We start from the raw sequence: 27,391 nt of genomic DNA, 5'->3' as shown, positions 1-27,391 counted from the left end.
CCAACCTATAAAAGCCAATTGGAATACAAGCCAATCTCTAGATTGGTCATAAATAAAGCAAAGGGAAAAAGCGACAAGAATGAAAGACTACAAAGAAAAGAAGAAACCATGCAGCCAGGTACACAAAATCATTTTATTAATTATACAGCCCAGCCATTGTAGGGTACAAGTCCAGTTACTTGATTGGCCACAAGGAAAAGTAAAAGGAAACAGAAAGGAGAGCAGCGAAACAAGAAAATTGCAGCTCGGTAAAACGCCATGTGCGTGGACTCCTTACCGCCTAGGCTCAAGAGCTGGCCAGAATATAAGCCAGTTCCTAGATTAGATTTGCCGACCTTCATAGAACACAAGCCCGGTATACAAAAACGGAATAAGCGTGGAATCGGGCAATATTCGCAATAGATAATTTTCTTTTTCTTTAGCAATACTCTGCACCAAATTGAAGTATCCCAGATACTTAAAACATACTTCATACATAATGACATACTAAATAACTGAGATCACATCACTAGTCCAAAATAGTTGCGATCAAAAGAGTGTTGGGGATTGAACTCCACAAATACAAGTAGTAATATGAGGTAACTACTGCACTATAATCTACATCACACCGTCGCTTAGTTGACCATTTCTAATTGATCGATTCTCGGTTCTTCTTTAGATCCTTTAACAAAACCTACCATTCAGGAGGAATGGTAGTTGAGACTACCACAGTGAGATTTGATTACAAATCTCAGCAAGTTAACAAAAAACCTTCACACAAGTTAATGATGCATTCATGGCAGTAAAAGCATGAATGCATAATCAAAATCATAAGTAATCATAACTGACATACAACACAACATAACTGACATAACTTAAACTAAAACATGAACTGAACTTGATTTGCTTAAACTGGTCTGGATTTAAATTGAGACTTGACTTGACTTGACAAGAACTTGATTTGAAACTTGACATAACATGAACTTAAACTGGCTTCTTTACTTAACATGAACTTGGACTTGAATTTTGAAACTTAACTTGATATGAACTTGAACTAGAACTGAAACTTAACTTTGCATGAACTTGAACTGACTTCTTTACTTAACATGAACTTGGTCTTGAATTCTAAAACTTAACTTGACATGAACTTGAACTTGAACTGAGACTTAACATGAATTTGAACCGACTTCTTACTTAACAAGAACTTGGACCTAAATTCTGAAACTTAACTTGACATGAACTTAAACTTGAACTGAAACTTAACTTAACATGAACCTAAACTGATACTTGACTTGAATTCTGACAATCAAAATGATTCTGCCAGTCGCTCCGTCAAGAATAGTGAACAATCAGAATGATTCAGTCCAACATATTCCGTTAGAAATACTTAGACAATTAGAATGATTCCATCATGAGTATTTTAAATCACGTAACCTAGTAATCAAAATGATTACACCAAGAGTACCTAGTAATATTCTGACAATCAGAATGATTACGCTAGGAGTATCTGCATAACTGAACTTGAATTGAATTCTAACAATTAAAATGATTTCTCCAAAAGTACCTCGCGTGTATTACAAATGGAATGCTCAGACAATCATAGTGATTCCATCGTGAGCATCCTAGACATAACTAACTTGAATGTAACTTAAAAGATATTACTTGCTTGATATAGAAACATTTCGTAACATGACATAATATATAACAGACCACATACTTAACATGACAAGCTTACAACAATGAATATTATATGACATGGCATACATGTAACAGATGTCATACTTAAAAAGACGTACTTGTAATATATAGCAAAACGTGATAGAATATCTTACGTAACAGATGCATAATTCATGACAGAATAAATTTTGTGTGGCATATGAATATGTAATGATTTGGCATGGCACATAAGATAACATGCATTCATACACTATAGTTCCTTTACTTGTCATCCATACACATTAAACTGATAGTAAGTTAAAAGCTAACTTACCACTGTCTTCGCGTTTCTAGACAAAACTCAAATGCGATAACGAGAAATTGAAAGTAGTGATTTCTAAAAGTTAGAATTTAATCACTAACAATTAAAAATATGAAAAAAAATCAATTTAGAGTAAAATTATCGTTTTACCCTCTACATGTGGAAAAATGACCATCTTACTCTTAACTTAAGGATTTTGCATCCTAACTCCAAAATCACCAAAATTTACATACCTCATATAAATTTTGTCCTAAGCTCAAATATCAATTCAAAAAAATTTAAAACTAAACACAACCATTAAAACTCTATAGGGCCGAAACATACATAAGCTATTTCCTTAATTTTTGTTGCAATTATTTCAAATTTCAAAACTCATAATTAAACCAAAAATTTTCTTATGATGTACTCATAACATATTCCTAAGAATAATCATGTTTTAAATCATGAACAAAAGTCATCAAAATTACTAAAACCTTACTTGAACTTTTTAGTTTTTCTTCTAAGTTCAAAACATATATATATTTTTTTTTAAAATTTTTAATTTTTTTTATTTTATAACTTGTTTTGATTAACCTCTTGATCCAAGACTTAAAACGATGTGATTTTCAAACCAAAACATCAAATGATTTAAAAAGGTGTCCTAAAACATATGTAAGCTTTAAACTCAAGATCACATGGTTAAAAATCAACCAAAACATGAATTTAGCCAAGAACATCATCACTTTGGCCTAACCGAATATCTCCTTGCATAAAACTTCATATCTTTGAAACTAACATAGAAATATCTTCAAAACAACATTCAAACATGTATATAAGAGGCTTAGGATCCTCAAATAAAAAATATCAAAGCCATTGCAATTAGATTAAGCCATAAAATATTTTAATTTTCTCAAAATACAAATTGTTTTTCCTCTTCTAGTTTCTAAGTTTATAGATCTAAGAAAATCTTTCACTAAGACTTTTAATCATGCAAAAAATCTTCAATGAACATTCATAAATGCATGCTAACAACACTCCATAAAAGTTTTGAGCCAAGATATGTCCATTAGCTTGGTCAAAAATTTCAAAACATAACATACTCTCCAGTTTCATGCCCAGAATGACCTTTCCATGGTTAAAAATACTTCTGACTGATCAAATGAGCATGAAATGAGACTAATAAGATATCTAAAAAAACTACACTCAAATAATAACAACTTTTATGATGGAGTCATCATGTAAAAATACTTGCAAAGGATTGAAAATCTCCACTCAAAAACACCCAGAAATTTACCCGAGAGAGCTCTTTTGAGTTTCTTTCTAAGAACGGGGTGAAAAAGTGATAAAAGGGAGTGAAATGTGTTTTGCACGACTTCAGACTTCTGGAGGGGAACGTTAGGGGCTTGAATGACCCTTGATTGGAGGTGGCTATGTGACATAAAATGAAGAATAGTGAGGGGTAAGGACTGCCTGCAACAACTGTGAGGTATGGAGGTTGATGAGGTGGATTTGTCCTTCACATCAAGGCACTATTGGATGCAGCCAATGGCAGTAGATGACCTGCCATGTGAGGGAGAAACTTCTTCAAGAAGCTTTGCCTACATGGCCAAATTCGTGGACCTTAACCAAATGAGCTTCAATTTGGGATTTAAAAGGGATTTGGTTAGAGTTCGAGATGCTATTAAGCCCAAATTTAATTTTTCTTGGCCCAATCAAATTTCTAACGTCTAAAAGGTTGGATAATGATGTCATAACAAGAATTTGAGAAATTAATAGACTATGGAAGTGATTTAATCAAGTAATTAATTGCAATGCTAGAAATCGGATCAAAAAGGGTTTGGAGGCCAACTTTAGGTTTTGGTTTCAACCAAGATTTTGGGGTTTCGATTGGATTCCAACTATTTAGGGTTTACTAGGGTTGAAACCCTCTTTGGTCTGGCACAATTTGATTGATCAGATGAAAAAATAGGGTTTTGCTTAGATGGCATAATCTCATACCTCGATTTCCTTCACAAATCTGTCTAATGATTCCTCTTTGTACCAAGTTTCTAATACAATTCACTATGTGTAGCTAAGATCTTTCCAAGTGTTCAAATAAAACTTCTTTGACCTAATTTGGACATTCCACACTGTGATTTTAAAAACATTGCACTGGGTGCACTTATCGAGGTTATTATTCACTTTGAAAAAAATCCATAATAAACTTAGTACTGAAAAATCTTAAATATTCATAATTTCATATTAACCTACAGTGAAAATATTTTACTGAAATTCAACCTTGAAGTGCCCCTAAAAATAATTTCACAATTTCGAATAGGCGTTTCGTCTGAAATTATGAAAATGGGTTATTGCGCCTTAAAATCTTAAATAATCAATTGAGTTTAATGGCATAGACCAAAATACATTCTGACACTTCTAACTATCTCAAATAATTAAACTCAAAATTCTAGCGCCACAGTGAGTGATAACACTGACTATGTTGATAGACTAAAACTTATGCGATTGGTCGATTCGTAAAAACTTATGTGATTTTCACGAGATTCCTAAAGTCAATAGAAATTCTACCAGTAAATTTCTAGTGGGCTGTTACAAGTAGTTTGCAATCATATGTGCATCCCTAATATGATATTAGTAGGTTTGTTTGCCCCATAATCGACCTACCATCTCAGTACTGTCTAATTTCTCCTTTCCTCCACGCCATTTTGATGTAGCGTATTTGACATTGTTAGTTGTATTTTGATTCATTTTTCATCACAAATCCTTTTAAATTTCTCAAATAGATATCCATGTCCACAATTTGTTTTCAAAGCCTTTACACTTTTGTCTAATTGATTATCAACCAAGCTCGCATATTGTCTTAAGCAGGCAAATGCTTCAGACTGGTGGGAGATCAAATAAATATGACAATATCACAAAAAATAATCTATAATTGTGATGAAATAAACAACCTCATGTCTTTTCCTCACACTCATTGAGTCACAAATATCTGAGTGAACTAATTGCAATAAAAAAGATGTCGTCGTTGCTTTTTTAAACGATTTTCACTTTACTTTTTGCATCAAACAATGTTCACTTGTGAGCGATGTGACTTTAACGAGATTGCCTATAATGCATTTTCTAGCTAACCTAGTATCCTTTCTTGCCCAATATGGCGAAACCTAGTATGCCATTTATATGAATCTATTATTAGATCCAGTAAGAAAAGAAGTAGATTCATTCACATTTGAATAATCTAAATCCATATCATAAATCCATCTGAAAGAAAAGCATAACCATAAATGTTTTTTCAAAATATGATAGAAGTACCATTGTTTTTAAACATAATATGGAAACCATGTCCAACTAAACTATCTATAGAAAGTTTTATCAAATTTTGGGAGCGTACAACACATCATGGAGCAACAGAGTGACCACATTGCAAGTCTGGTTTGTAGGTACCAACTCTCAGCACCTCCATGCTAACTCCATCCCCACCTTGATATTATGACTTTCAACTAGGATCTAATGATACGCAACAAAACTAACTCTATCTCGTGTTATGTGCTCGGTCGCTCCAAAATCAACAATCCACATAAAATATGTGTAAGCAACCATCACATGGTTTGCATAATCAAAAAGAGAATATTCAGATCGTACCTTCTTCAGCTCAATACAGTCACGAGCAAAGTGACATTTCTTTCCATTGTTGAAGCTGTGTAGTTTTGATTTGTTCTTCTTGCACTTGTCCCTCTTATTGCACTTTCCTAACCCTTTATGCACATGTCCAATAGCTACTTCAATCTTGATTTTCTTGTGTTTAGGTCCTAAATGCCTTGCGGCATCCAAATTCAGCCATATAGATGAATGCTTGGGCTTAGCTGCTTTTAGGCGCTTAGCCTTAAACTCCAAGTGACGCGACATCATCAAATGTTTTGATGTTCTCACTGTGCGTCAAGTTTTGGCTCATTGTTACCCAAGAGTTGGGTAGCGAGCGTATCATTGCTTGAAATTGTTGCTCATTGGTCAGATCGTTTCAAGTCACATTGAGTTCATGGATCATGGATGACATCTCTTTAAAATGTTGCTTTATCATATGTTCAAAGTGCATCTTGTAGGAGTCAAACCTCATAGTCAACCAACGCAACCTCATGGCAGAATTCCCCTAAACTTCACTTTTAGTGCTTGCCACATACTTTGAGTAGTGTTGTACCCCCCAAACTCATTGATAAGATCATTGTGCATGATGCATTCTTGAAACTTTTCTAAAAGGCCTCGTGATCCTTTTCGTGTTGTTTTGAGTTAAGGTTTCCAAGACTTACTACTCATTTAAGACATATTGGATCTTGTAATACCAAATGTCATAGTTCTCCCCATCCAATTTCTCCCACTTGTTCAAATCGGCAACAATACTCTTAGATGTCATTTCACTACAAAAAGGCACAAATAAGATATTACATACACACCTTAAGGAATTTGTGACATCAATCTAAGCTAAAAGGAAAAAATAATTAAGACATGTCACAAGATCGAAAACTAGCTAGATTTTCTAATCATCTCTTGCGCCACAATATCTAATTATTAATTTTCAACTTAATTTCTGCACAAATTTAAATTGTATAGGAGATAAAAAACCAATTTCTGGACCATAGTCACACTATTTATTACTTCAAAAAAGACTTGAAGGCTAAATAAGAAATAACTTAACAAATCTTGTGAAAAAATAATTTCATAAATCACATGGTCTCAATTCCCAAAATAAATTTACATATAATTTCATATCAAATAAGTAATATCATGTAATAACATAGATACGTAGATAAAAAAAGGTAACATATGAGAGTAAATAATTATGCCAAAAAATAATATTGATTTTTTTTTCCCGAGAAAATTAATAACAAAAACTAATTAGCCCTACCTAAATCAAAGAAAGGCCGCAACCCATTGGTGCGCCTAGGCTTTGTTTGCCTCCAGATTATGGGTTCAAAACCCAAGTTGGGCAAAAAACTAGCCAACCCAAAATATTTTTTAAAAACAGAACACGAAATGATTTATAAACAACCTGGCCCAATAATCCATTTAACCCAAACAACCGAAAAGATTAGCTTCAACCTTCTTTACCCAGTTTCATGGTGATTGTCACCATGAAGAAGACATAATCAGTGCAACGGTACTAAAGCACCGTTTGTTGCTACCACTTCTTCATGTGCAGTGCATCGGGGCTTTTCTGGTTTAGCACCCGGTGGGTGCAGTGCCCTTAGGTGCTCAAGGCACCACTGCGAGTAGCACCTGGTGCGCGCAGCACCTCTGGGCTTTGAGTGCTTGTTGCCTTGGCGCATAGATTTTGGGTGCGGTGTTTTGGTGTGTCTAGTGCGCAGTTCCTCACAATTTCTCAATGGTTTATACGTTAATCTCAATTTTTGTAAAAAGATTACAAACAGAGTAACTCTAATTCATAGCAGTTCATGAAAAAAATGAGAAAAAAACAAAGGCTTATTCATGAACATAAACTCGGAAGAGAAAAAAATGGGTTGTATATATAAATATATATCATTGCTCAACAAACAGAGGCTAGAATGAAAATAATAAGGACATCCAACGCGTGCCTATCTCAGAATAAATAAAACCAATAAAAAAACATAGGCATACTTATATCATGAACAATATAAAGGCATGAATTTCATAGGGAGCAACAAACCCTCTTTGATACCAATGTTAGAGCTCATGAAAATTATACATAGTGGAAGAAAATGTACCTCAAGCTCTGTTAAGTATTGTGGAGTTTGGTCCACACCGCTCGAGCGAAGACAAGTCAGAGAGTTCGCTCAAGACAGTTTGACAGATTGCTCGAGCAAATGCAAGTCAGAAAGTTCGCTTGACATCGCTCGAGCGGAGGGAAGTCAGAGAGTTCGCTTGAAGAGCCGCTCGACACATGGCTCGAGCGATTGTCGGAAACAGGTTTGCTCAATGCGGGTTCGACAAGCCACTCGAGCAAACATGACTATTTCTGAATTCCTTAGGGTTTTCGCCGCATAACATATATATATATATATATATATGTGTTTTTTTGTTTTGACTTGTGATAATTTGAGTGAACAGTAGTTGTCCCACACATATTGTATTGTGATTTCTCAAGAAATAAAAATTCTCGCAGCTTCCATGGACGTAGGCAATTTGCCAAACCATGTAAATACTATGTCGTGTGTGATTGCTAATTTTTTCCGTGTTTGCTTTTACTTTGTTGTCATCATTTTTCACAACAAGCTCATTTTTTGCAGTCGTTTCACGAATGAATTCAGTGTACAAGTCTCCTATCATTTCATGTTCATCTTCACAAAATGGTTGAGTGTGCTACTCAAGTAAACTAGAGATACACTTAAAAACCCACACCCTAGATGCTTTCTAGAGAGAATGTTGAATACCCTCAAGGCACTCAATTGGGATGAGGGAAGGGACTGAGTTTTTCTAAAAAACAACTACATGGTAACATTTAGCTGACCTTAAAAGGCCAAGCTTTATTCTCACAAAATCTAGGCATAACGCCTAGTATACACTAGGCGTTATTTGTTATGTACTGATATGGTATGAAATTTGTATAATAAGGAATTAATTAATCGTAGGCAATTCGAGGTGCCTAAGGCTTCCAACAATACTCAAATCTTGAATACAAACTGATAATTTCATTTTAGTACACTTAAAGAACTTAAATAGACAATTACATGAATGGCCCACTAAGAGCACGATGACATTAGCCCCAAGGCAACAACCCACGTTCAATCACAATGTGACCCACTTAAAGTAACATACCCACTAACACATAACTTCAAAACACGACCCAACTAACATAACTCATGATCCCACGGACACAAACTCACTAATATAAGACTTAAGCCGAAACTGATGCTTCTAGAATCATTACATTATTGTTGGGGAATAACCACCACATTGAGCAAGAGTGGAGTGAATTCTTGGCTTAATGCCTTCTCAGCTCACAACCAGGCTCCACATAACCCAACAGTTATTGCTTGGCATATCAAAAGGTGAGGGGCTTGCCTGAAAGGGTGACCCTCTACTCTTTATTACATAAAGAAAGTAAGCCAAAGAAATGCCACAATATTGCATTTTATTATCAACATGTAAAACCTCATGCCATAATTTCCATGCAAAAACAGAAATTCTGGATGGATAAATAAAAACATTCCACATCCTGGCAACATAAGAGAAAGAATAAGAGAGATCTATTAAATGAGCCTTTACTAACAAAAGAACTATGCCCTATCCAATTATCAAACCAAAAATTTTTAGAGCTCTCTTTAATATATGATTTACTCTCTTGGTATGGTAAATAATTCTATCGAGAGGAAACAATAGAGTTAAGAGAGTAAACATCGCTTAAATATTTTTTATGCATAAAAATATACAACAAAGAGGAAGATGCAAGAAGCCTCCAAGCTAGCTTACAACGTAGAGTTTTAACCACCCCAATGCAAGTTTCTAATGCAAAGACCCCCCTCCTTCCATTAGTTGGCTTGCAAATAGTCAATCATGGTATCTATTTCTTTTGAGTATTCCCCCCATGATTTCAAAAAAAAAAAAAAAAAAAAAAAACATTGCACAAGTTCTATGTACTTCATCAATAACCTTCTTAGGAGGATTAAGAGCAGAAAAGACATGAATGAGGATGAATGATTTAATAGGGGAGAACTTGCCACCAACTGAAAAAAGCTTACCATTCCATCCTTGGTACCTTCTTTTTGTAATTCTAAGGGGTATGGTCACCAAATGATGTACCCCTTGAAACCCTTTCCATGGTGATGGTTCCCATGGGGGTGATAGTTGAGGAAGTGTCAAGAGACAACTTTTTGATTTAGTCAAAAAGTTGTATCACTTGTTAATGGTTGTGTCCTTAGTCAACCTTGTATTACTAATGGTTGTGCCACTTGCCAACCAGTGTCTCATGACCTATAAATAGGGGTCATTGATGCACAATGAAGACACTTAATTCTCTTTGTCCATCACCAACTTGTGGGACAAATACCCTTACGAGAGTGTCTCCATTTGTCAAGTCTCCATCCATTTTTGTTCATTTTTCTACAGTGGTCTCAGAGAGCCTGGTCATGACAGAGGGGATATTTTCGTGCATTGAGAAGATGATCAATAGACAAGTGCTTGGTTTAGCAACAACACTTGGATATTATAATCATCTTCAGAGGCTTTCAACTCCAAGAGAATAACTCTTCTAAATTACAGTGGGAGGCCTAGAGTATACTAGGAATCTTCAAAATCTTGTAAGTTATTATTTTGAAGAGAATTATTGGCACATTTTTACACACAGAAATAGTGCACTATGAAATTTTTCTATACCCATTGTTACTGTTCCAGTCGGTCGCCAGAGCCCATCATCACTGCCAGAGTTCGTGGACATCGAGAGCATGTTGGAATCTTTGACGCTGACCACCATCTTGCCAGACGGAAGTGAAGATAAAACTTTTACAGTGACTGCTTCCAGTCTTCGTGAGGAAGAAGAAAACTCTTCCTTTGCACCGTTTCTACCAACAGTCAAGAGCTTTCAAACTAATCTTGGCTAAACGATATTGTCGTTCATGCAAGTGAGGAGGCAAATGACATTGTCATTTTGGACACTGTTGCGAAACCAATTCTCATAGCGAATGATGTTGTTTTAAGCAAGGAGCGAAACGATGCCTGTAAGAAACAACGTGACTTCATTTCGCTCATTGCTTGAAACGGCATCGTTCGCTATGGGAACTAGTTTCTCAACAGTTGGAAGGAGCAAGAACGTTGGAAGCCGCTAGTAAGAAACAACACGACGTCGTTTCGGTCAAAGTGAACGACGTTGTTTCATTTGGAACGGGCTCACTCCAAACAACTCAGATATGGGTCAGGCCTCTAGTCTATTTTGCAGAAGTCTGTGGGCTCATAGAGAATTGGACTCAAGCCTAAGCCCAAGCTGTTGGCCCACAAGCCGACCCATCACGACTAAGAAATGGCGTGCCAAGCCGAAGATAGACCCGCTAATCAAGCCATTGATCGAGCCGTTGACGACCGGTTTTCTTCTCCTAGACCCGGTTTGAACCGGTTGACTTGGTTTTCTGGACCAGTTTGGGCCAGATTTGATATTTTGAGCCGTTCTAGGTCATTTCAAGCCCGATTTGGTCCATTCAAAAACTGTCGAGCTCCAAATTTCGTGTCAAATCATTATAGAGCATCTGTTGGTTGAGATTATTGCTAGAAATTCTTTTAAAAATGTTGAAACATCAAGGAAAGTTCATGGAAATACTCGATCAGGGCGTCACTTCCATTATTCTCCTTATTTAAAATATAATAGGAGAATTTCGAGATTGCCACCTTGGATTAAATCCAAGGATTATTTTTATTATTGAGTTTGCAATAATTTTAATTTTTCACAATTGAACTATTGTATTTAATTTATTTATAATAGAACACATTTATTATTTCTACATTTTTTTGTTATTAATTTTTAAGATTTAATATTTATGGAACTGAAGAAAAATATTGATCCATCGGGGATAGAAAAACTTAAAAGGAGAAATTTTCAGACCTGTAAAAGGTATATAACTTTTGTTTCATGATTGTTTAGAAACCTATTTTGTTGCATGACTGCTTCCACCCTTTGCTCTTGTAAAAACCTCAAGCTTTTGTGGTGTTTTGACCACAAAGGGCTGGCCTAATAAGTAATGGCGCCATTTCTGCATTGTAGAAACCAGTGTAAGGAGTTCCTTCTCATAAGTTGATAGCCCTAAAACCCTTCCTTTGAATGACTAGCTGAAGAATGCGAGAGGTCTCCCTTGTTGCATCAGAACTGCCCTAATTGCTTCTTTAGAGGCATTATACTCAACTACAAAGGGTAACTGAAAGTTGGGTAAGGCTAAAACTGGAGGCTGTATCATGGCTGTTTTTAGTCTTTTGAAGGCAGCCTGTGCTTCCTCATCCCAACTAAAGCTGCCCTTCTTCAGTAAAGAAGTCAACTTAGCTGTTATAGCCCCATATCCATGAAAAATCTCCTATAGTAGCCAGTTAAACCCAGAAAGCCTCTTAAAGCCTTGAGGGACTTAGGGACTGGCCATTGCATCATAGCCTTCATCTTTTATGTGTCTGCCCAAACCTTTTGGCCTGAGATTAGATGGCCTAGGTAGGAAATTTTTGTACACCCAAATGTGCACTTGCTCAACTTAGCAAATAGCTAGTCCCCCCTTAGAATGTCAAAAGTCACCTTGAGGTGGGCCAAATGTGCTTTTGCATCCCTACTGTAAATCAGAATATCATAAAAAAAGGCTTCTACATCCCTGTTGTAAATCAGAATATCAAAAAGAAAACCAAAATAAACCTTTTAAGATAGGGCATAAAAACTTGGTTTATAAGGCTTTGAAAGGTGGATATTGGTTAAGCCAAATGGTATAACCAAGAACGCGTAGTGCCCTTCATGGGTGCGGAAGATAGTCTTAGGGATGTCTTCAGGTTTTACTCTGATTTGATGGTAACCCGACCTGAGATTGAGTTTAGAGAAAATTTTGGCGCCATGAAGATCATCCATCAACTCCCCTAAAACTAGAATATGGTACTTATCCTTAACAGTTACACTGTTGAGGGCCCTGTAATCTACACATAATCGCCACGTGCCATCTACCTTCCTCACCAAAAGGACTGGTGAGGAGTAAGGGCTTTGGCTTGGTCTAACCACCCCTAACTCTAACAACTCTTTCACAATTCGTTCAATTTCATCTTTCTAAAAATATGTGTAACGATAGAGTCTGATAGAAACTGGTTTTGTCCTTGGTATAAGTGGCATGCCATGGTCATGGGAATGGGTAGGGGGTAGGCTAGTAGGATGGGCAAAGATATAAGGATATAGGTTTAGGAGGTTCTGAAATGGTTCTAGAACATGTGGTTGTTTGTTGGTGGAAGTGTCTTCTATCAACTGTAGGAGTACTTTTTTTTCTCCATTTTGTTAGATTTGTTTATGGTTCCTTTTTCAATCTAGGTACTGCTATTAAGGCCCTTCAATTTTACCACAGTGTTTTTGTATGTAAACTGCATTGTGAGCTCCATAAAATAAGAGCCTAACCCTTAAAGCCAATGTACCCCAAGAACTATATCACACCTAGCCAACACAAGTGCATACATATCCACATTGAAAAGCTGACCTTGGACAACGAGATTGACCCCAAGGACTTTCCCTTCATTTTTGAGTTGGTCACCATTTGCCACTTTGACTTTGACCTATTCATTAGTGTGTACCGTAAGAAGGACTCTAGAGAGTAATGCTAGGTCAAGGAAGTTGCGAGTACTTCCAGAGTCGATCAGAATGATAACTCCTTGACAACCAATTCCTTATTTTTTTTGATAAGTTAAAAATATTTATTAAGCACAATGTAATAGATGAAGCCCAAGTACACAGGAAGTATACAAAAGAAACACCTAGTTACATTCTAATACTAGAAAAGTGAAAACAAGAACTCATTTACAGCCCCTCCCTTGAGTACAATAGTAGAGAACCAGCTAAGTAGAGTGCTTATAAAAAACTTCCAAAATGCATCTCTATTGCTTTCCCTATCATTAAAGCACCTCTTGTTTCTTTCCAGCCAAATACACCATATAATACACAGAGGCATCATTTTCCATGCAATTGCCACTTGGGAACAAGTATGCATTTGAAAGTTGGTCCAATTTGCTAGAAAATTGACCACTGCTTTTGGCAGAACCCAGCTCAACCCAACCCTTCCAAACACTCCATCCCATAGCACTTTAGCCATTTCACAATGAAGTAATAGATGGTTTCACTGATTCCGCTTATTTTCTGCACATAAAGCACCAATCCAAAACAATCATTCTGCGCTTCCTCAGGTTATCTATAGTCTGAATATTCCCTATTGCTGCTGTCCATACAAAAAAAGCCACCCTTGTCGGAACATGAGCCTTCCAAATCCTCTTCTAAGGAAAGTAAATATGGTGCTGATTCAGTATCACCTTATAGTATGACCGAACTGTAAACTTTTTAGAGGCTGTTTGTCTCCAGCATAGTTGGTCCCCGCCCTGTCTTCTTATCTCCACTGAATACAACAATCTGAAAAAAATCAGTAACCTCCTCTACTTCCCAATCCTGGGCAGATCTAGAGAAACTTACATCCTAAAGCACCACTCCATTGAAAAAACCCATCAACTCTAAAACTGAAGCTTGCTTATTAGTTGCCAATCTGAAGACAACTGGAAAGACTCTAGACAATTCAGTATCCCCACACCAAACATTAGACCAGAATCTGATTTTTGAACCATCACCAACCGAAAAGTTAACTTGTTTCAAGAAACAACCCCAACCTTTCCTAATAAACTTCCATAGACTCACTCCATACGAACCCCTACACTCTTTGGTGCACCAACCTCCCCAATCACTACCATACTTTCGATTGATCACCCCCCTCCACAATGCTTCCTCTTCCCCATGGTATCTCCATAGCCACTTCCCCAACAACGCCTTATTAAACTACATAAGCTATGAATACCCAAACCTCCATCAACAATCGGGCAACAAACTTTTTTCCAACTCACTAGGGGGTTTTAGTCTCCTCTCCCATGCTTCCCCACAAAAAATCTCTATACAATTTTTCAATACGATTGGCCACACCAACTGGTAAAGGGAATAAAGAAAGGAAGTAGGTAGAGATATTAGAAAGAGTACTCTTTATAAAAGTTATCCTACCCCCTTTAGATAGATATGTCATTTTCCATGCTACCAACTTCCTCTCTATCTTCTCGACCACCTCATCCCAAATGTGTTTGGCCTTAAAAGATGCCCCTAACGGTAGTCCCAAATATTTTATGGGTAGAAAAGCAACTTTGCACCCCAGAAATTCTACCAAATGATGAATGTTATGGACTTCTCCCATCGGTACCAACTCCGATTTGCTTAAGTTCACTTTTAGTCCAGAGATGGCTTGAAAACACAGCAGGATAGCCCTCAAAAATTGAATTTGTTCCCGAACAGCCTCACAAAAAATAAGGGTATCATTAGCGAAAAGCAAGTGTGATATTGAAGCAGGGCCATTAGAATTAGATCCCACTGAAAAACCTGAGATAAATCCTGCTCGTACCGCTGCCTCCACCATACGATTCAAAGCCTCCATAACAATATCAAATAAGAAGGGAGATAAGGGATTCCCCTGCCTCAAACCTCTTGAACTCGAAAAATACCCACAAGGCTGCCCGTTCATGACAAGCATAGAAAAACAGACAGTTGAAATACAATGGCTTATTCAGCCACACCACTTATCTCCAAAGTCGCATCTTCTAAGCATGTACAAAAGAAAATTTCAGTTACATGATCGTATGTTTTTTCCATGTCGAACTTACAGAGGACCCCCAGAGCCCCTTCCCTCATATGGCTATCTACACATTCATTTGCAATCAACACCGAATCTATGATTTGTCATCCTCAAGCTGATTGGGCAAAACCCTCATGGTCCTCGAGTTTAAGGCCCCTATGATAGCATGTAGAGATATTTCTGGGCATGGCCCAGGTTTTGACAGTGCCAAACAACATTCAGTGTTACTGACATGGCTTGTGTCAACCCCTACCACTTCCTGCTCATCCTCCACTTCTTCAATCAAATACAATTTAGGACTCTAACATCTATGGGCTGGATTCCATTTGGAATCACAATAGTAGCATAGGTCATTTTCTCTTCTATCTCTCATTTGATTTTTGACTATTTTTTGGACTGGAACAACAACTTTTCCTTGGATTTTGGTATTGTCTGGTTGATAGTGGTTTGGGATAAGTTTTAATGAAGCTGGTTCAGCAAAATGTTGGGTTGGTTGGGTTAAACATTTTGATAGGGAGTCTGATCTCTCTCGTAGGCTACTAAGATAGCAATTTAGCTTGTAGATTTCAGATAAGCCTCTCAATCTGTTGGATAATGCTTCAAATAGGTTTTGTACTCCTCTATAGTGCCCACTTACCTTAGTTTGGTAAGCTATTCCATAGGGTCGTCGTAACTGTAAGGGCCAAATCTCGTTAATAAGGCATGAACAAATTCATCCCAACTAGTCAAAACACCATATTCATCCAGATGTAGAAACCATACAAGGCCTTTGCCCTCTATATGAAATGACACCAATCTTAAACGATGTTGAGGTAGTGTGTTGTGAAATGTAAAAAATTGATTGACCTTATAAAGCCAACTATGTGGGTCATTGCCATTAAAGACAAGGAAATCCAATCTTAGAGTTATGGTTTGTATATCACCTGAATGGGGCATGAATTGCTATTGTCTTTCCTTATCCTGAGTATTACCAGACCCACCTAATTTGGTGACTTTGTGCAAATCTGACGCCATGGAGGAGAACTACTGCATCATCAACTCCATCAGTCTCCTCATTGCTTGCATTTAAACCCCAATAGTCGTAAAATGTGACTCAGTGTTTTTTATATGGGCTTCTATTGTCTTTGAAAGAGCTGAACCCTTCTTGTAAATCTTTGAGACGGGTGCTTTCAGCCAAGAGAATTTTTTTAGTTTTATTTTTTGTTTTTGTTGTTTGAGCATAATTGGGAGGCTCTGATACCACTTTGTTACGAGCATAGATAATGAAAGTAGGAAATGGTATGGATATGTAATAGAAGGATATATTGATTCAAGTAAGAACAACTCTCTTCGAGGGGAGCACCTCCAAATTGTAATAGAATAGTAACAATCAAAAGGTTCCATATAATTCCCTAATTCTGTGAAGCAACTATTTGTACTATAATAAGGAAACTACGAAATTACCCCTTAAGCCCACGGGCTCTTACAGATAAACTAGTGTTGTTTACAAATACTACTACTAATAATAGAAATGGCCCAACAGGCCCAACAAAAGGAACTTCTGCTTTGTACTCGAACCAGGCCTCGAACCAAGCCTCTTCACGGCCCACCATTAGTGCGGCCCACTCATGCACATTAGACTTCAGTTAATCTTGGTTAGACTTCAGTTGCCGACATCAAGTCTTCCCGAGTTCCTCTTCCTCCTGTCGGCGTGTCACACGGATCTTGGCAATACCCAGATGGGAGTTTTACCAGTATGAAAAGGTTCAAGAAAAACCTGGATGATGATAACGATAATCATTCAGAAAAGCGTCCAGATTCGGACATTCACAGTTTTCTGGTAGATCCTGATAGGAAATCCGGTTACAACCCAATGAGGCTGATGGGGATCACTGTGGTCTGTCTGATGGTTATTTCGGTTCTGTTTTCAGCGTCCGTGATTCTCAAAGACCCACCTTCCGATGGTATCAGGGAAGCTTCCCAAACAAGGGTTCTTCAAATGGGATCCGAAAAAGGTACTTGGTTTTGTGCTTTTGAAGGTTTGAAGTGTTGGGTTCGGTTTGAGTTTGTGTAGAGTACTTGGTTTTCAAACACACAGATTGTGTAAAATGGGAGACATTTTTTCCCTACTCGTTAGTAATTTATTTTACCTATTTTCTTTGTTTACACTACTGCCAATTGAATTGACCTCCAGATAATTATCTTGTTGCCCGATATTTGTTTTGTATACATGTCAATCATGGTCCGTTGTCTATTTTACTTGCCTTTCTGAGCGACTGGATTCATCGATGATGGGACTCTTCTAATTCATAGGTTCAGAAGACGATGCCTCTCAGTCCTTTGGGCTGCCAAAGGATAACCTGCTTGGTGGCTTGCTTTCTGCTGGATTCGATAAAGGATCTTGTCTCAGCAGGTATCAGTCGGTTGAATATCACAAGGAACTATTGCACAAGCCTTCCTCTTACCTCATTTCCAGGTTGCGAAGATATGAAGCTCTCCATAAACAATGTGGTCCGTATACCGAATCATATAACAAAACCTTGGAGCAACTGAAATCTGATCATTACACGGGACCCTCTGAATGTAATTATGTAGTTTGGATTTCCTTTAGTGGATTAGGGAATAGGATATTAACCCTGGTTTCATCATTTCTATATGCTCTCCTCACAAACCGAGTTCTACTTGTTGACCCCGGAGTTGACGTGGCTGATCTTTTATGTGAACCATTTCCAGATGTTTCCTGGTTTCTTCCCACAGATTTTCCCCTTAAAAATCAGTTCAACAACTTCAATCAGGAATCTCCCCAATGTTATGGAAAAATGATGAAAAATACCACCATTTCAAATTTAAATAGGTTGATGCCACCTTCTGTCTACCTCCATCTAGTCCATGATTATGATGACCATGATAAGCTTTTCTTCTGTGATGAAGATCAACATTTTCTGCAGAAAGTACCTTGGTTGATCATGAAAACAGATAACTACTTCATCCCCTCTCTTTTCTTAATCCCTTCTTTAGAGCAAGAATTGATGAATCTCTTCCCAAAGAAGGAAACCGTTTTCCACTTCTTGGGCCGATATCTCTTCCACCCCACAAATCAGGTGTGGGGACTCATTACCAGATACTATGAAGCATATTTATCTAAAGCAGATGAAAGAATAGGCATTCAGATCAGGGTCTTCGATATCGGGACTGGTCCATTTCAACATGTGTTGGATCAAATCCTAGCTTGTGCGATGACAGAGAATCTGTTGCCAGAAATCAACAGACAACAACACATTATCAGTCCGTCTGGAACTAATAAATCCAAAGCTGTGCTGATGACATCTTTAAGTTCTGGGTACTTTGAGAAGATTAGGGACATGTACTGGGAACATCCAACTGTAACAGGCGAGGTTGTTGGCATATACCAGCCGAGCCATGAAGAGTATCAACAAACAGAGAAGCTGTTTCACAACCGGAAGGCATGGGCAGAGATGTATTTACTGAGCCTCTCAGATGTGTTGGTCACAAGCTCATGGTCAACTTTTGGGTATGTGGCTCAGGGTCTTGGAGGGTTAAGGCCATGGATACTCTACAAGCCTGAGAATCGGACAGCACCGAACCCACCTTGTCAACGAGCCATGTCAATGGAACCTTGCTTCCATGCACCTCCCTTCTATGATTGCAAAGCAAAAGTAGGGGTTGACACGGGTCAGATTGTTCCTCATGTGAGGCATTGCGAGGACATGAGTTGGGGCCTTAAGCTTGTTGATTAATGCTGCATTAAAGTCATGTACGTTTGTTGTTGTAACTGTCAGTGACGTTGCATTTGGTGCATGAGAAATAGTGACTGGTTTGGGGTACGTAATGATGTCATGTATGCGTTATATGGGCTATTACAGGGGAAGCTCAAACTTCTCTTCCCTTGTTCAACGTTCGGATAACTTGACATCAAACTAAAAAGGCATCTGGGAGGTAGGATTTACTAGAATTCACTGTCGAACATGAAATGCAAAATCAGATGAACCATGCTGTCAAAGAGATTCAAATGTTGTAGGAACATCCACGCTCTCCAATATTCTAAAATTTGGATAGGAAAATCTTCGTATTGGTAATCCTAGTTGAGTGAAGGTGGAAAAAAAAAAAAGGTACAATCGAAAGAACAAAATGGGTAGCCATTATCTCGATTCTTAATCTATAAATTCTATATATGAGTATTCAACAAATTGGATGGTTGTCTTTGTAATTTGGCAGCCATCGTTTTTTCCACTTACTAATCCTTCATTTATTTCCTAACTATGAACTGCATGTATTCATGCCCCATGCACGCCTTGATTCTTAAAACAAATTTCCACATAGAAGTAGGATCTAGGATCATTGGTCAATATAAACACAGAATCACGGTAAAATACAGACCTTCAAATATATGCTCGAGTCTGGGTTCACTCAACATGGGTTAGAACAGTAGATCCAACAACATTTTACTTTAAACGGAAAGTGACATGCAGTCACTAAGCAAAGTGCCAGCAAATGTGATCTCCATCGCCAAGCTCGACCTCAAGGCTCCGGCTTTTGATTCTATTGCAGAGAATCAGTTCTTTCTCCCTTCAGATAAGATAATGTGGTATCCATGTCTGCATCAACAAAGTGGGAAAAAAATCATAAGTTAGTTTGATGAAATTCTGATGTAAAGAACAGAAAGCAGGACTAGCCAAACTGTACGTTGATTTGAATGGTGCACTGGTAGCTCCAACAGGTGTGCTAAAGGCAACCTCCTGAAATGGCCCAGCCATCTTACCACGTGGAAACCATCCAAGATCTCCACCTTTCTTCCCTGATGGGCATTCTGAGTATTCTTGAGCTACCTGCAACAAGAACGCAAGACAAAATATAAAGATATAAAGCCCCTCAACAATTTTATTTTCCTTGTTTCATGAGTTGGGACAGAAGGTGGAAGCAGGGAGATCCAGCAGGGGGTGGCTGAGTCAATTACTATTGTTATTTTTTGATTAGTAAGAAGCTGGGTATATTATTAGGAAGCTCATCGACTGAATTAAAACTCAATCATTTTACCAGCATTATGTGTCCTATTTTCAAACAATTTTGAACAACAATACCATACATATCCTTTTATACACACACACACACACACAAAAAAAAAAAAAAAAAAAAAAAGTTTCAGACATTTTTCCAACTAAAGTAAAGCACATTGTGGCATCGGCAACATTAATCTACTATTGTGTCCCTCCTCCTCGTGTCCTAAGAAAATCTCCCATGGACATTTTCCCATGAAAGAAAATGCCAAACTTCCTGTTTAATGTAACTTGTACCTATAACAACCATTCGTTTTTTTTTTTTTTTTTTTTTGGAGAAAGTACCTTTAACAACCATTGAAAAATAGACTATTGATAAGGTTATGTCAGACCCAATCTTCCATTGTTTTCCCGTGGAAGAGCATTTGGAGGAGTAATGTTCCTCTCAAGATTGATTTCTTTGGCTGGCTGACCTCCCATGGAAACATATTGACTATTGATAAGCTGAGAAAGCGTTGTCTTTTTATAATCAATTGGTGTTTTATGTGTAAAAGTGAAGGAAAATCGGCAGATCATCTTCTTCTTCACTATGATGTGGTTAAGGCTTTATGGGATGAAATCTTTACGAGGCTTGGTATCGCATGGGTAATGCCTAGGAGAGTGTTGGAGAGGTCTTTGGGGCAATTGTCAAATCGCGGCTGTTTGGAAGATGGTGCCTCTATGTTTAATGTGGTGCACTTGGAATGAGAGGAATGATCGCTATTTTGATAATAGGGAATGTTCAATGGGAGGGTTTAGGGACTTTTTCTTTCATACATTGTTACTTTGGGCTTTGGCTATTGTATTGAATGGGAATAGTTTTAATGACTTTTATGCCGTTTTCATAGCACTTAGCTTGTAATTAGGCTCATCTCTTGTATACTTCCTGTGTACTTGGGCCTTACTTAATTATGTGGATCAATAAAATTCTTCTTACTTACAAAAAAAAAAAAAAAAAAACAGAAAAGAAAAGAAGAAAAAAACCATTCTTGTGCTTGCCTAAAACATCAACTACTCAATTTTGATTTCAAAATTTTGTTTATTTCTCCAGAAGCATCATGGTTTCACTAGAAGGGGAGCTTGTATTATAAGTACTTCAAAACAAAGCATTATTGAAGATAATTCTTGAGATGCAGTACATTAGAATGTCCTGATTTGAAAGAATTGACCATGGGATAGAAAGTCTAGGTCAAAGAATATACGAAGTTTAAAAAACAGTTGCAGCATCGAACTACAAATAGATGCACAGAACCTGAATATGATAGTCTTAAAAAGCTCGTAATATAAGTAGGTAGCAAACAAATAGAGAAAAAAATTTACGAAAAAAGCTTCCTGAAATGATGATTCTTCGATGATTCACCTTTGCAAACTCAGCTGGAGGAACCTTATCTCCATTGCTGAGCCAACCATCCTCCAGCTTCTTGTAAGCTTCATTAATTTTTCCTTGCTTCTCACATAAGATGTGCCTTGCTAAACAAGTTTATGACATGTATGAGTAGCATGACAGTAAGGATTTGAAAACAAAAAATATTAAGACAGACACAAATTGAAATTAGAATGAAGTAAAATATAGCAAAGGGGAAAATTAATAAGAAGACCTTTGACATATGTACAGGTGCCAAGCCCATCTGCTGCCTTCCCACCTTTCCCTTTACCCTTAGATGAATTCTCATCAGCTCCACCTGCAGCCTGTTTTCCCTTTCCCTTTGATCCTGAGTCCTTTGACTTTGAGTCCTTTCCCATTTCCTAGCAAACCCAAACTATTTTAGTCCAAAATGCAGATAAATTTATATTATCAGGAATAGCCACAAGTTCAGAATAAAATCAGAAACTCCACATAATCACAATCATGACGGAAGTAACTAAGACAAAATACATTGATTCTTCTGTACACATCATATCCAAAATTTAACAATGCTTGCAATGATATTAAACACACAAATATAAATAATAAAAACAAAATGCAACATAAAAAGAGAAATAGAAAAACAACAAAGAAAGTTAAACATGGAAAATGGATCACAAAAATGCAGGCTCCACAATTCAGAGCAAATTAAACTGAAATAACACCTTTATCAGTTTAGTAAGTTTCAGTACGAAAAATTTATGCTGTAATTTAATGAGAACAGTTTACAAGTATAATCCCCCCCACCCCCCGGGGTGGGGGCCAAATTCTAGAAGATTTTTCCAAAAGTCCATTTATAATTCCCAATCAATACACTTTTGCCATGAGGAATAACCCATCAGAAAAGAGAGAGAAGGAAAGGAAAGCTCTTGACTAATAGTCTTATACCCAAAAATGCATGCTTTCAATTCAACCACGGCCAATATTAGATTAATTTTCCACATGACAAGAAATCAATTCCCAAAATATTCATAACGATGCCAACTTGAGAACATGAGCTTCTTTTTCATCAACATGCTTTTCCTTTCTTAGTACTTATTTCGACCAAACCACCAAAGATTGAAAAAAAAAAAAAAAAAAAAAAAAAAAAAAAAAAAAAAAAAAACAGAGAAAGAAAAAGAATAGCATATTCAAAGATAAACTGTGTGGAAAATGGAGGCACAGCAAGAGTGGTACGAATACAATCATGCCCAGATGGGAAAACTGCAGTTACATAAACCAAAGTTTATTTTCTTCTTTTTTTTTAAAAAAAAAAACAGATGAAAAGACAAACCATTTTAGATTCTCATCAGTGTTCAGAGCTAAAACTAACATATATTTTAGCACAGATAAAGACGTTTCGAACAACACCCACGAGCAGAAAATTAGGAGTAGAATGAAATATGGTAAAATTAATTTAACTAAATTAAATTTGGGGGGAAGCGGAGGGGGGTTTCTGGCAGAACCATGAAAAGGAACAGAGCAATAGATCGACCTAAAATTTAGATCTTTTTTTTACCCGTTACCTTTAGATTGGATGATAAGCAGCAAGAAAAGACTTTCGAGTTTGAGAAATTGGCAGCCGAAGGAGTACAGAGACCTTGAAGGAGGAACGAAGGGTGCTTATGTTCTTCAGTTGAGGATCCTTTTTAACTTAAATCACTCTTTTTTTTTTTTTTTTGTCCCGTCAGATTTAATGCGAAATCACGTAAATGCCCTTATAGGGAGTTTTACCATATGGCACATGGCCACGGGATAGGTTGGTTGTTTTTATTAAAAGAAATATCCTTTATTTCTAAGATGGCTATATTTTTGTGAGACATTAATTTATGGTATAAGTTTGTGCATTTAGGATCCTTTTGCATCACTTCCACATTGTTGGCTTTTTCAAAAGCTCATCTAGACCCCTCCTTACTGATTAATTCCCAAATATGTTAAGGTTGCTATTGTTGGATGAGGATGCTATTTGCTAGTTTTTGGTAGTCGAAGGGTGTAATCGACTTTAATAGCTTGAGGTACAAAGTGTGGAATAGGTGGTATTTTGAATTTTTGAGGTTTCAAAATATAAAGCAAGACATTTGTCTAAAAGGGGAAGGAAGGATGACCTAGTCAGGGACTTCTCTTCTATACGACTAGGGGACTTTACTTTCATTGGGACTCGAGAATTTTTTATTTCCCCATCCTTATGAATATTGTAATATAAAGGTTAAGCGAGAATGAGAAGTTGTATTCGTGTTAAAGTTTTATTAAAACTCAATGTCTCTCGCACACCAATATCCTTATGGGTTTATACCAATTCAAATATATATCTTAACTAAAGAGGTATAGTGGGATACAAATATCTCAAGCTTTGAAGATGGCTATAAGTCTATTTAAGCACTGAGAGGATTAATGGTTCTACCTACAACATAATTGTACCTCTAGTCAACGGGAGATACTCGGAGATAAAGTTATTAGGGTAATCATTCTCTCATAGCGAGATCAGATTATTCATCAAACTGTAATGAAAGGAGATATGTTTTCTAACTATTATTATTTAATATCGTGGATCATATAAAATCGAAGATCCTAATATTAATGTTTCATGTTAAAATATTTACATGTGGTATCAGAGTGTCAGGTTGCAGATATTCTCTAATCTCATTAAAATATAATACAGATTTAATATTACTGAATGTGTTTTTTATTTTACATGATAAAAAAATAACACTCGCGTAGTTCTCTCAGTTTATCTTAATATGTTATTTTAGTTTATGTTAAAAAATATATGCTATCAAGGGTCCATGGATGATTGAAGTCTACGAGATAAAAAGAAAGGGGAGACAGAGAAGGTCTACTGGCTATACAAGGCATCATAAGACATGAAGTAAGGATGAGACATATAGCTGGAGAGACAAGACATAGAGAAAAAATTATTTGTGAGAAGGAAGGATGATCTAGTCAAGACTTCCCTTCTACACAACATGGGGGCTTCATTTTCACTGGGACTTGAGAGCTTTTTATTCCTCCTTTCCCACGAATATTGTAACATAAAGGTTAAGCGAGAATGATAGATTGTGTTCATGTTAGAGTTTTATTAAAACTTAATGTCCCACACATCCATTTCCTTATGAGTTTATACTAGTTTAAATGTATCTCATAATTAATGAGTTATAGTGGGACAAAAATATCTCAAGATTTCATGATGGCTAGAAATTTGTTTAAGCATTGAGAGGATAAAGGGTTCTCACCTACAACATAATTGTGTCTCTAGCCATCGGGAGACACTAGGAGGTAAAGTTATTAGGGAAATCCTTCTCTCATAACTAGATCAAATTATTCATCAAACTGTAATAAAGGGATGCACGTTTTCTAACTGTTATTAGTTAATATCGTGGATCATAGAAAATTGAAGATTCTAATATTAATGTTTCAAGTTGAAATATTTAACATGTGGTATCAGGGTGCTAGGTTACAGATTTTCTATGATCTCATTAAAATATATTATAGATTTAATATTCCTGACTGTGTTTTTTATTTTACACGATAATAGTATGACACTCGTGTAGTTCTCTCAGTTTATGTTAATATGTTATTTCGATTTATGTTAAAGAATATATGCGGTCCATGGATTATGGAAGTCTATGAGACAAAAAGAAAACGGAGACAGAGAAAGTCTGCTAAGCATACAAGGTATCATTAGGCATAAATTAAAGAATGCACATATAGTTCGAGAGACAAGATATAAAGAAAAAAACATCTATGAGAAAGAAGGATGACCTAGTCAAGGACTTCTTTTTTATACAACCAGGAGACTTCACTTTCATTGGAACCCGAGAGTTTTTTCTTTTCCCTTCCTTGTGAATATTGTAATATAAAGGTTAAGCAAGAGTGAGAGATTGTATTCATGTTAGAGTTTTATTAAAACTCAATGTCCCACACACTCATATAGGTTTATACTAGTTCAAATATATCACTTAATTGATGAGTTATAGTGGGACACAAGTATCTCATGATTTCATGATAGCCAGAAGTCTATCTAAGCACTGAGAGGATTAAGGTTTCTCACCTACAATATAATTGTGCCTCTAGCCATTGGGAGACACTCGGATGTAAAGTTATTAGGGTAATCCTTCTGTCATAGCGAGATCTAATTATTCATCAAACTGTAATGAAATGAGGTATGTTTTCTAACTTATATTATTTAATATCGTGGATCATAGAAAATCAAAAATTCTAATATTAATATTAAAATATTAAAATATTTAACATATGGTATCAGAGTGCGAAGTTGCAGATATTCTCTAATCTTATTAAAATATATTACAGATTTAATATTCCTGATTGTGTTTTTTATCGTACATGATAATAATATAGCACTTGCGTAGTTCTTTCAGTTTATGTTAATATATTATTTTAGTTTATGTTAAAGAATATATGCTACCAAGGGTCCATGAATGATTGAAGTCTACGAGACAAAAATAAAAGGGAGACATAGAAGGTCTACTGGCTATAGAAGCTATCATTAGACATAAAGTAAGGAGGGGACATATAGCTGGAGAGACAAGACATAAAGAAAAAAACATTTGTGAGAATGAAGGATGACCTAGTCAGGACTTCTCTTCTACACAACATGGGGATTTCACTTTCACTAGGACTTGAGGCTTTTACTTCCTTCTCTCTCACGAATATTGTAATATAAAGGTTAAGTGAGAATGAGAGATTGTATTCATGTTAGAGCTTTATTAAAACTCAATGTCTCAAACATCCATATCCTTATGGGTTTATACTAGTTTAAATATATATCTTAATTAATGCGTTATAGTGCGATACAAATATCTAGATATTTCATGATGGCCAGAAGTCTATTTAAGCACTGAGAGGATGTAGGGTTCTCACCTACAACATAATTGTACCTCTAGCCATCGGAAGACACTCAGAGGTAAAGTTATTAGGGTAATCATTCTCTAATAACTAGATTAGATTATTCATCAAACTATAATGAAGGGATGTATCTTTTCTAACTGTTATTATTTAATATCGTGGATCATAGAAAATTGAAGACCGTAATATTAATGCCTCATATTAAAATATTTAACATATGATATTAGAGTGTCAGGTTGCAGATATTTTCTAATCTCATTAAAATATAATACAAATTTAATATTCCTGACTGTGTTTTTTATTTTACATGATAAAAATATAACACTCGCGTAGTTCTCTCAGTTTAAGTTAATATGTTATTTTAGTTTATGTTAAAGAATATATGCCATCAAGGGTCCATGGATTATTGTAGTCTACGAGATAAAAAGAAAAGGGAGATAGGGAAGGTCTACCGACTATAGAAGGTATCATTAGACATAAAGTAATGAGGGGATATATAGCTGGAGAGACAAGACATAAAGAAAAAAGTATTTGTGAGAAGGAATGATGACCTAGTTAGGACTTCTCTCCTACACAACATGGGGACTTCACTTTCACTAGGACTTGAAAGCTTTTTCTTCCTCCTCTCTCACAAATATTGTAATATAAAGGTTAAGCGAGAATGAGAGATTGTATTCATGTTAGAATTTTATTAAAACTCAATGTCTCACCCATCCATATCCTTATGGGTTTATACTAGTTTAAATATATTTCTTAATTAATGGGTTATAGTGAGACACAAATATCTCAATATTTCATGACGGCCAGAAGTCTATTTAAGCACTGAGAGAATTAAGAGTTC

At 36.4% G+C, this 27,391-nt stretch overlaps 2 protein-coding genes across 2 annotated transcripts; one reads left to right on the top strand and one right to left on the bottom strand.

Moving 5' to 3' along the window:
* The first annotated feature begins 16,920 nt into the window (after positions 1-16,920).
* On the top strand, positions 16,921-19,094 carry LOC121234541 (galactoside 2-alpha-L-fucosyltransferase-like). The gene is made up of 2 exons (XM_041130505.1): positions 16,921-17,264; positions 17,563-19,094. Exons 1-2 carry the CDS (start codon positions 17,006-17,008, stop codon positions 19,005-19,007), a joined length of 1,704 nt encoding a protein of 567 aa, XP_040986439.1. The 5' UTR covers positions 16,921-17,005; the 3' UTR covers positions 19,008-19,094.
* Positions 19,095-19,566: 472 nt separating this feature from the next.
* Positions 19,567-23,364, bottom strand: LOC121234542 (peptidyl-prolyl cis-trans isomerase NIMA-interacting 4). The gene is made up of 5 exons (XM_041130506.1): positions 23,214-23,364; positions 21,902-22,049; positions 21,664-21,773; positions 19,954-20,096; positions 19,567-19,865 (listed from the first exon to the last, which is right to left on the bottom strand). The coding sequence occupies exons 2-5, from the start codon at positions 22,044-22,046 to the stop codon at positions 19,823-19,825; spliced, it is 441 nt and encodes a 146-aa protein (XP_040986440.1). The 5' UTR covers positions 22,047-22,049; positions 23,214-23,364; the 3' UTR covers positions 19,567-19,822.
* Between the last annotated feature and the right edge of the window lie 4,027 nt (positions 23,365-27,391).

The sequence above is a fragment of the Juglans microcarpa x Juglans regia genome, chromosome 6D, assembly GCF_004785595.1.
Source record: "Juglans microcarpa x Juglans regia isolate MS1-56 chromosome 6D, Jm3101_v1.0, whole genome shotgun sequence".
NCBI lineage: Eukaryota > Viridiplantae > Streptophyta > Magnoliopsida > Fagales > Juglandaceae > Juglans > Juglans microcarpa x Juglans regia.
Note: the sequence above shows the minus strand (reverse complement) of the source record. Positions and strands in the feature narration are given on the sequence as shown.

Coding starts and splice junctions, on each gene's coding strand:
- LOC121234541 (XM_041130505.1), top strand. CDS start 17,006: ATGAAAAGGTTCAAGAAAAACCTGGATGATGATAACGATAATCATTCA. Junction 17,265..17,562: donor TCAAATGGGATCCGAAAAAG/GTACTTGGTTTT, acceptor TCTAATTCATAG/GTTCAGAAGACGATGCCTCT.
- LOC121234542 (XM_041130506.1), bottom strand. CDS start 22,046: ATGGGAAAGGACTCAAAGTCAAAGGACTCAGGATCAAAGGGAAAGGGA. Junction 20,097..21,663: donor CTCCAGCTGAGTTTGCAAAG/GTGAATCATCGA, acceptor TTCTTGTTGCAG/GTAGCTCAAGAATACTCAGA. Junction 19,866..19,953: donor AGTGCACCATTCAAATCAAC/GTACAGTTTGGC, acceptor TTGTTGATGCAG/ACATGGATACCACATTATCT.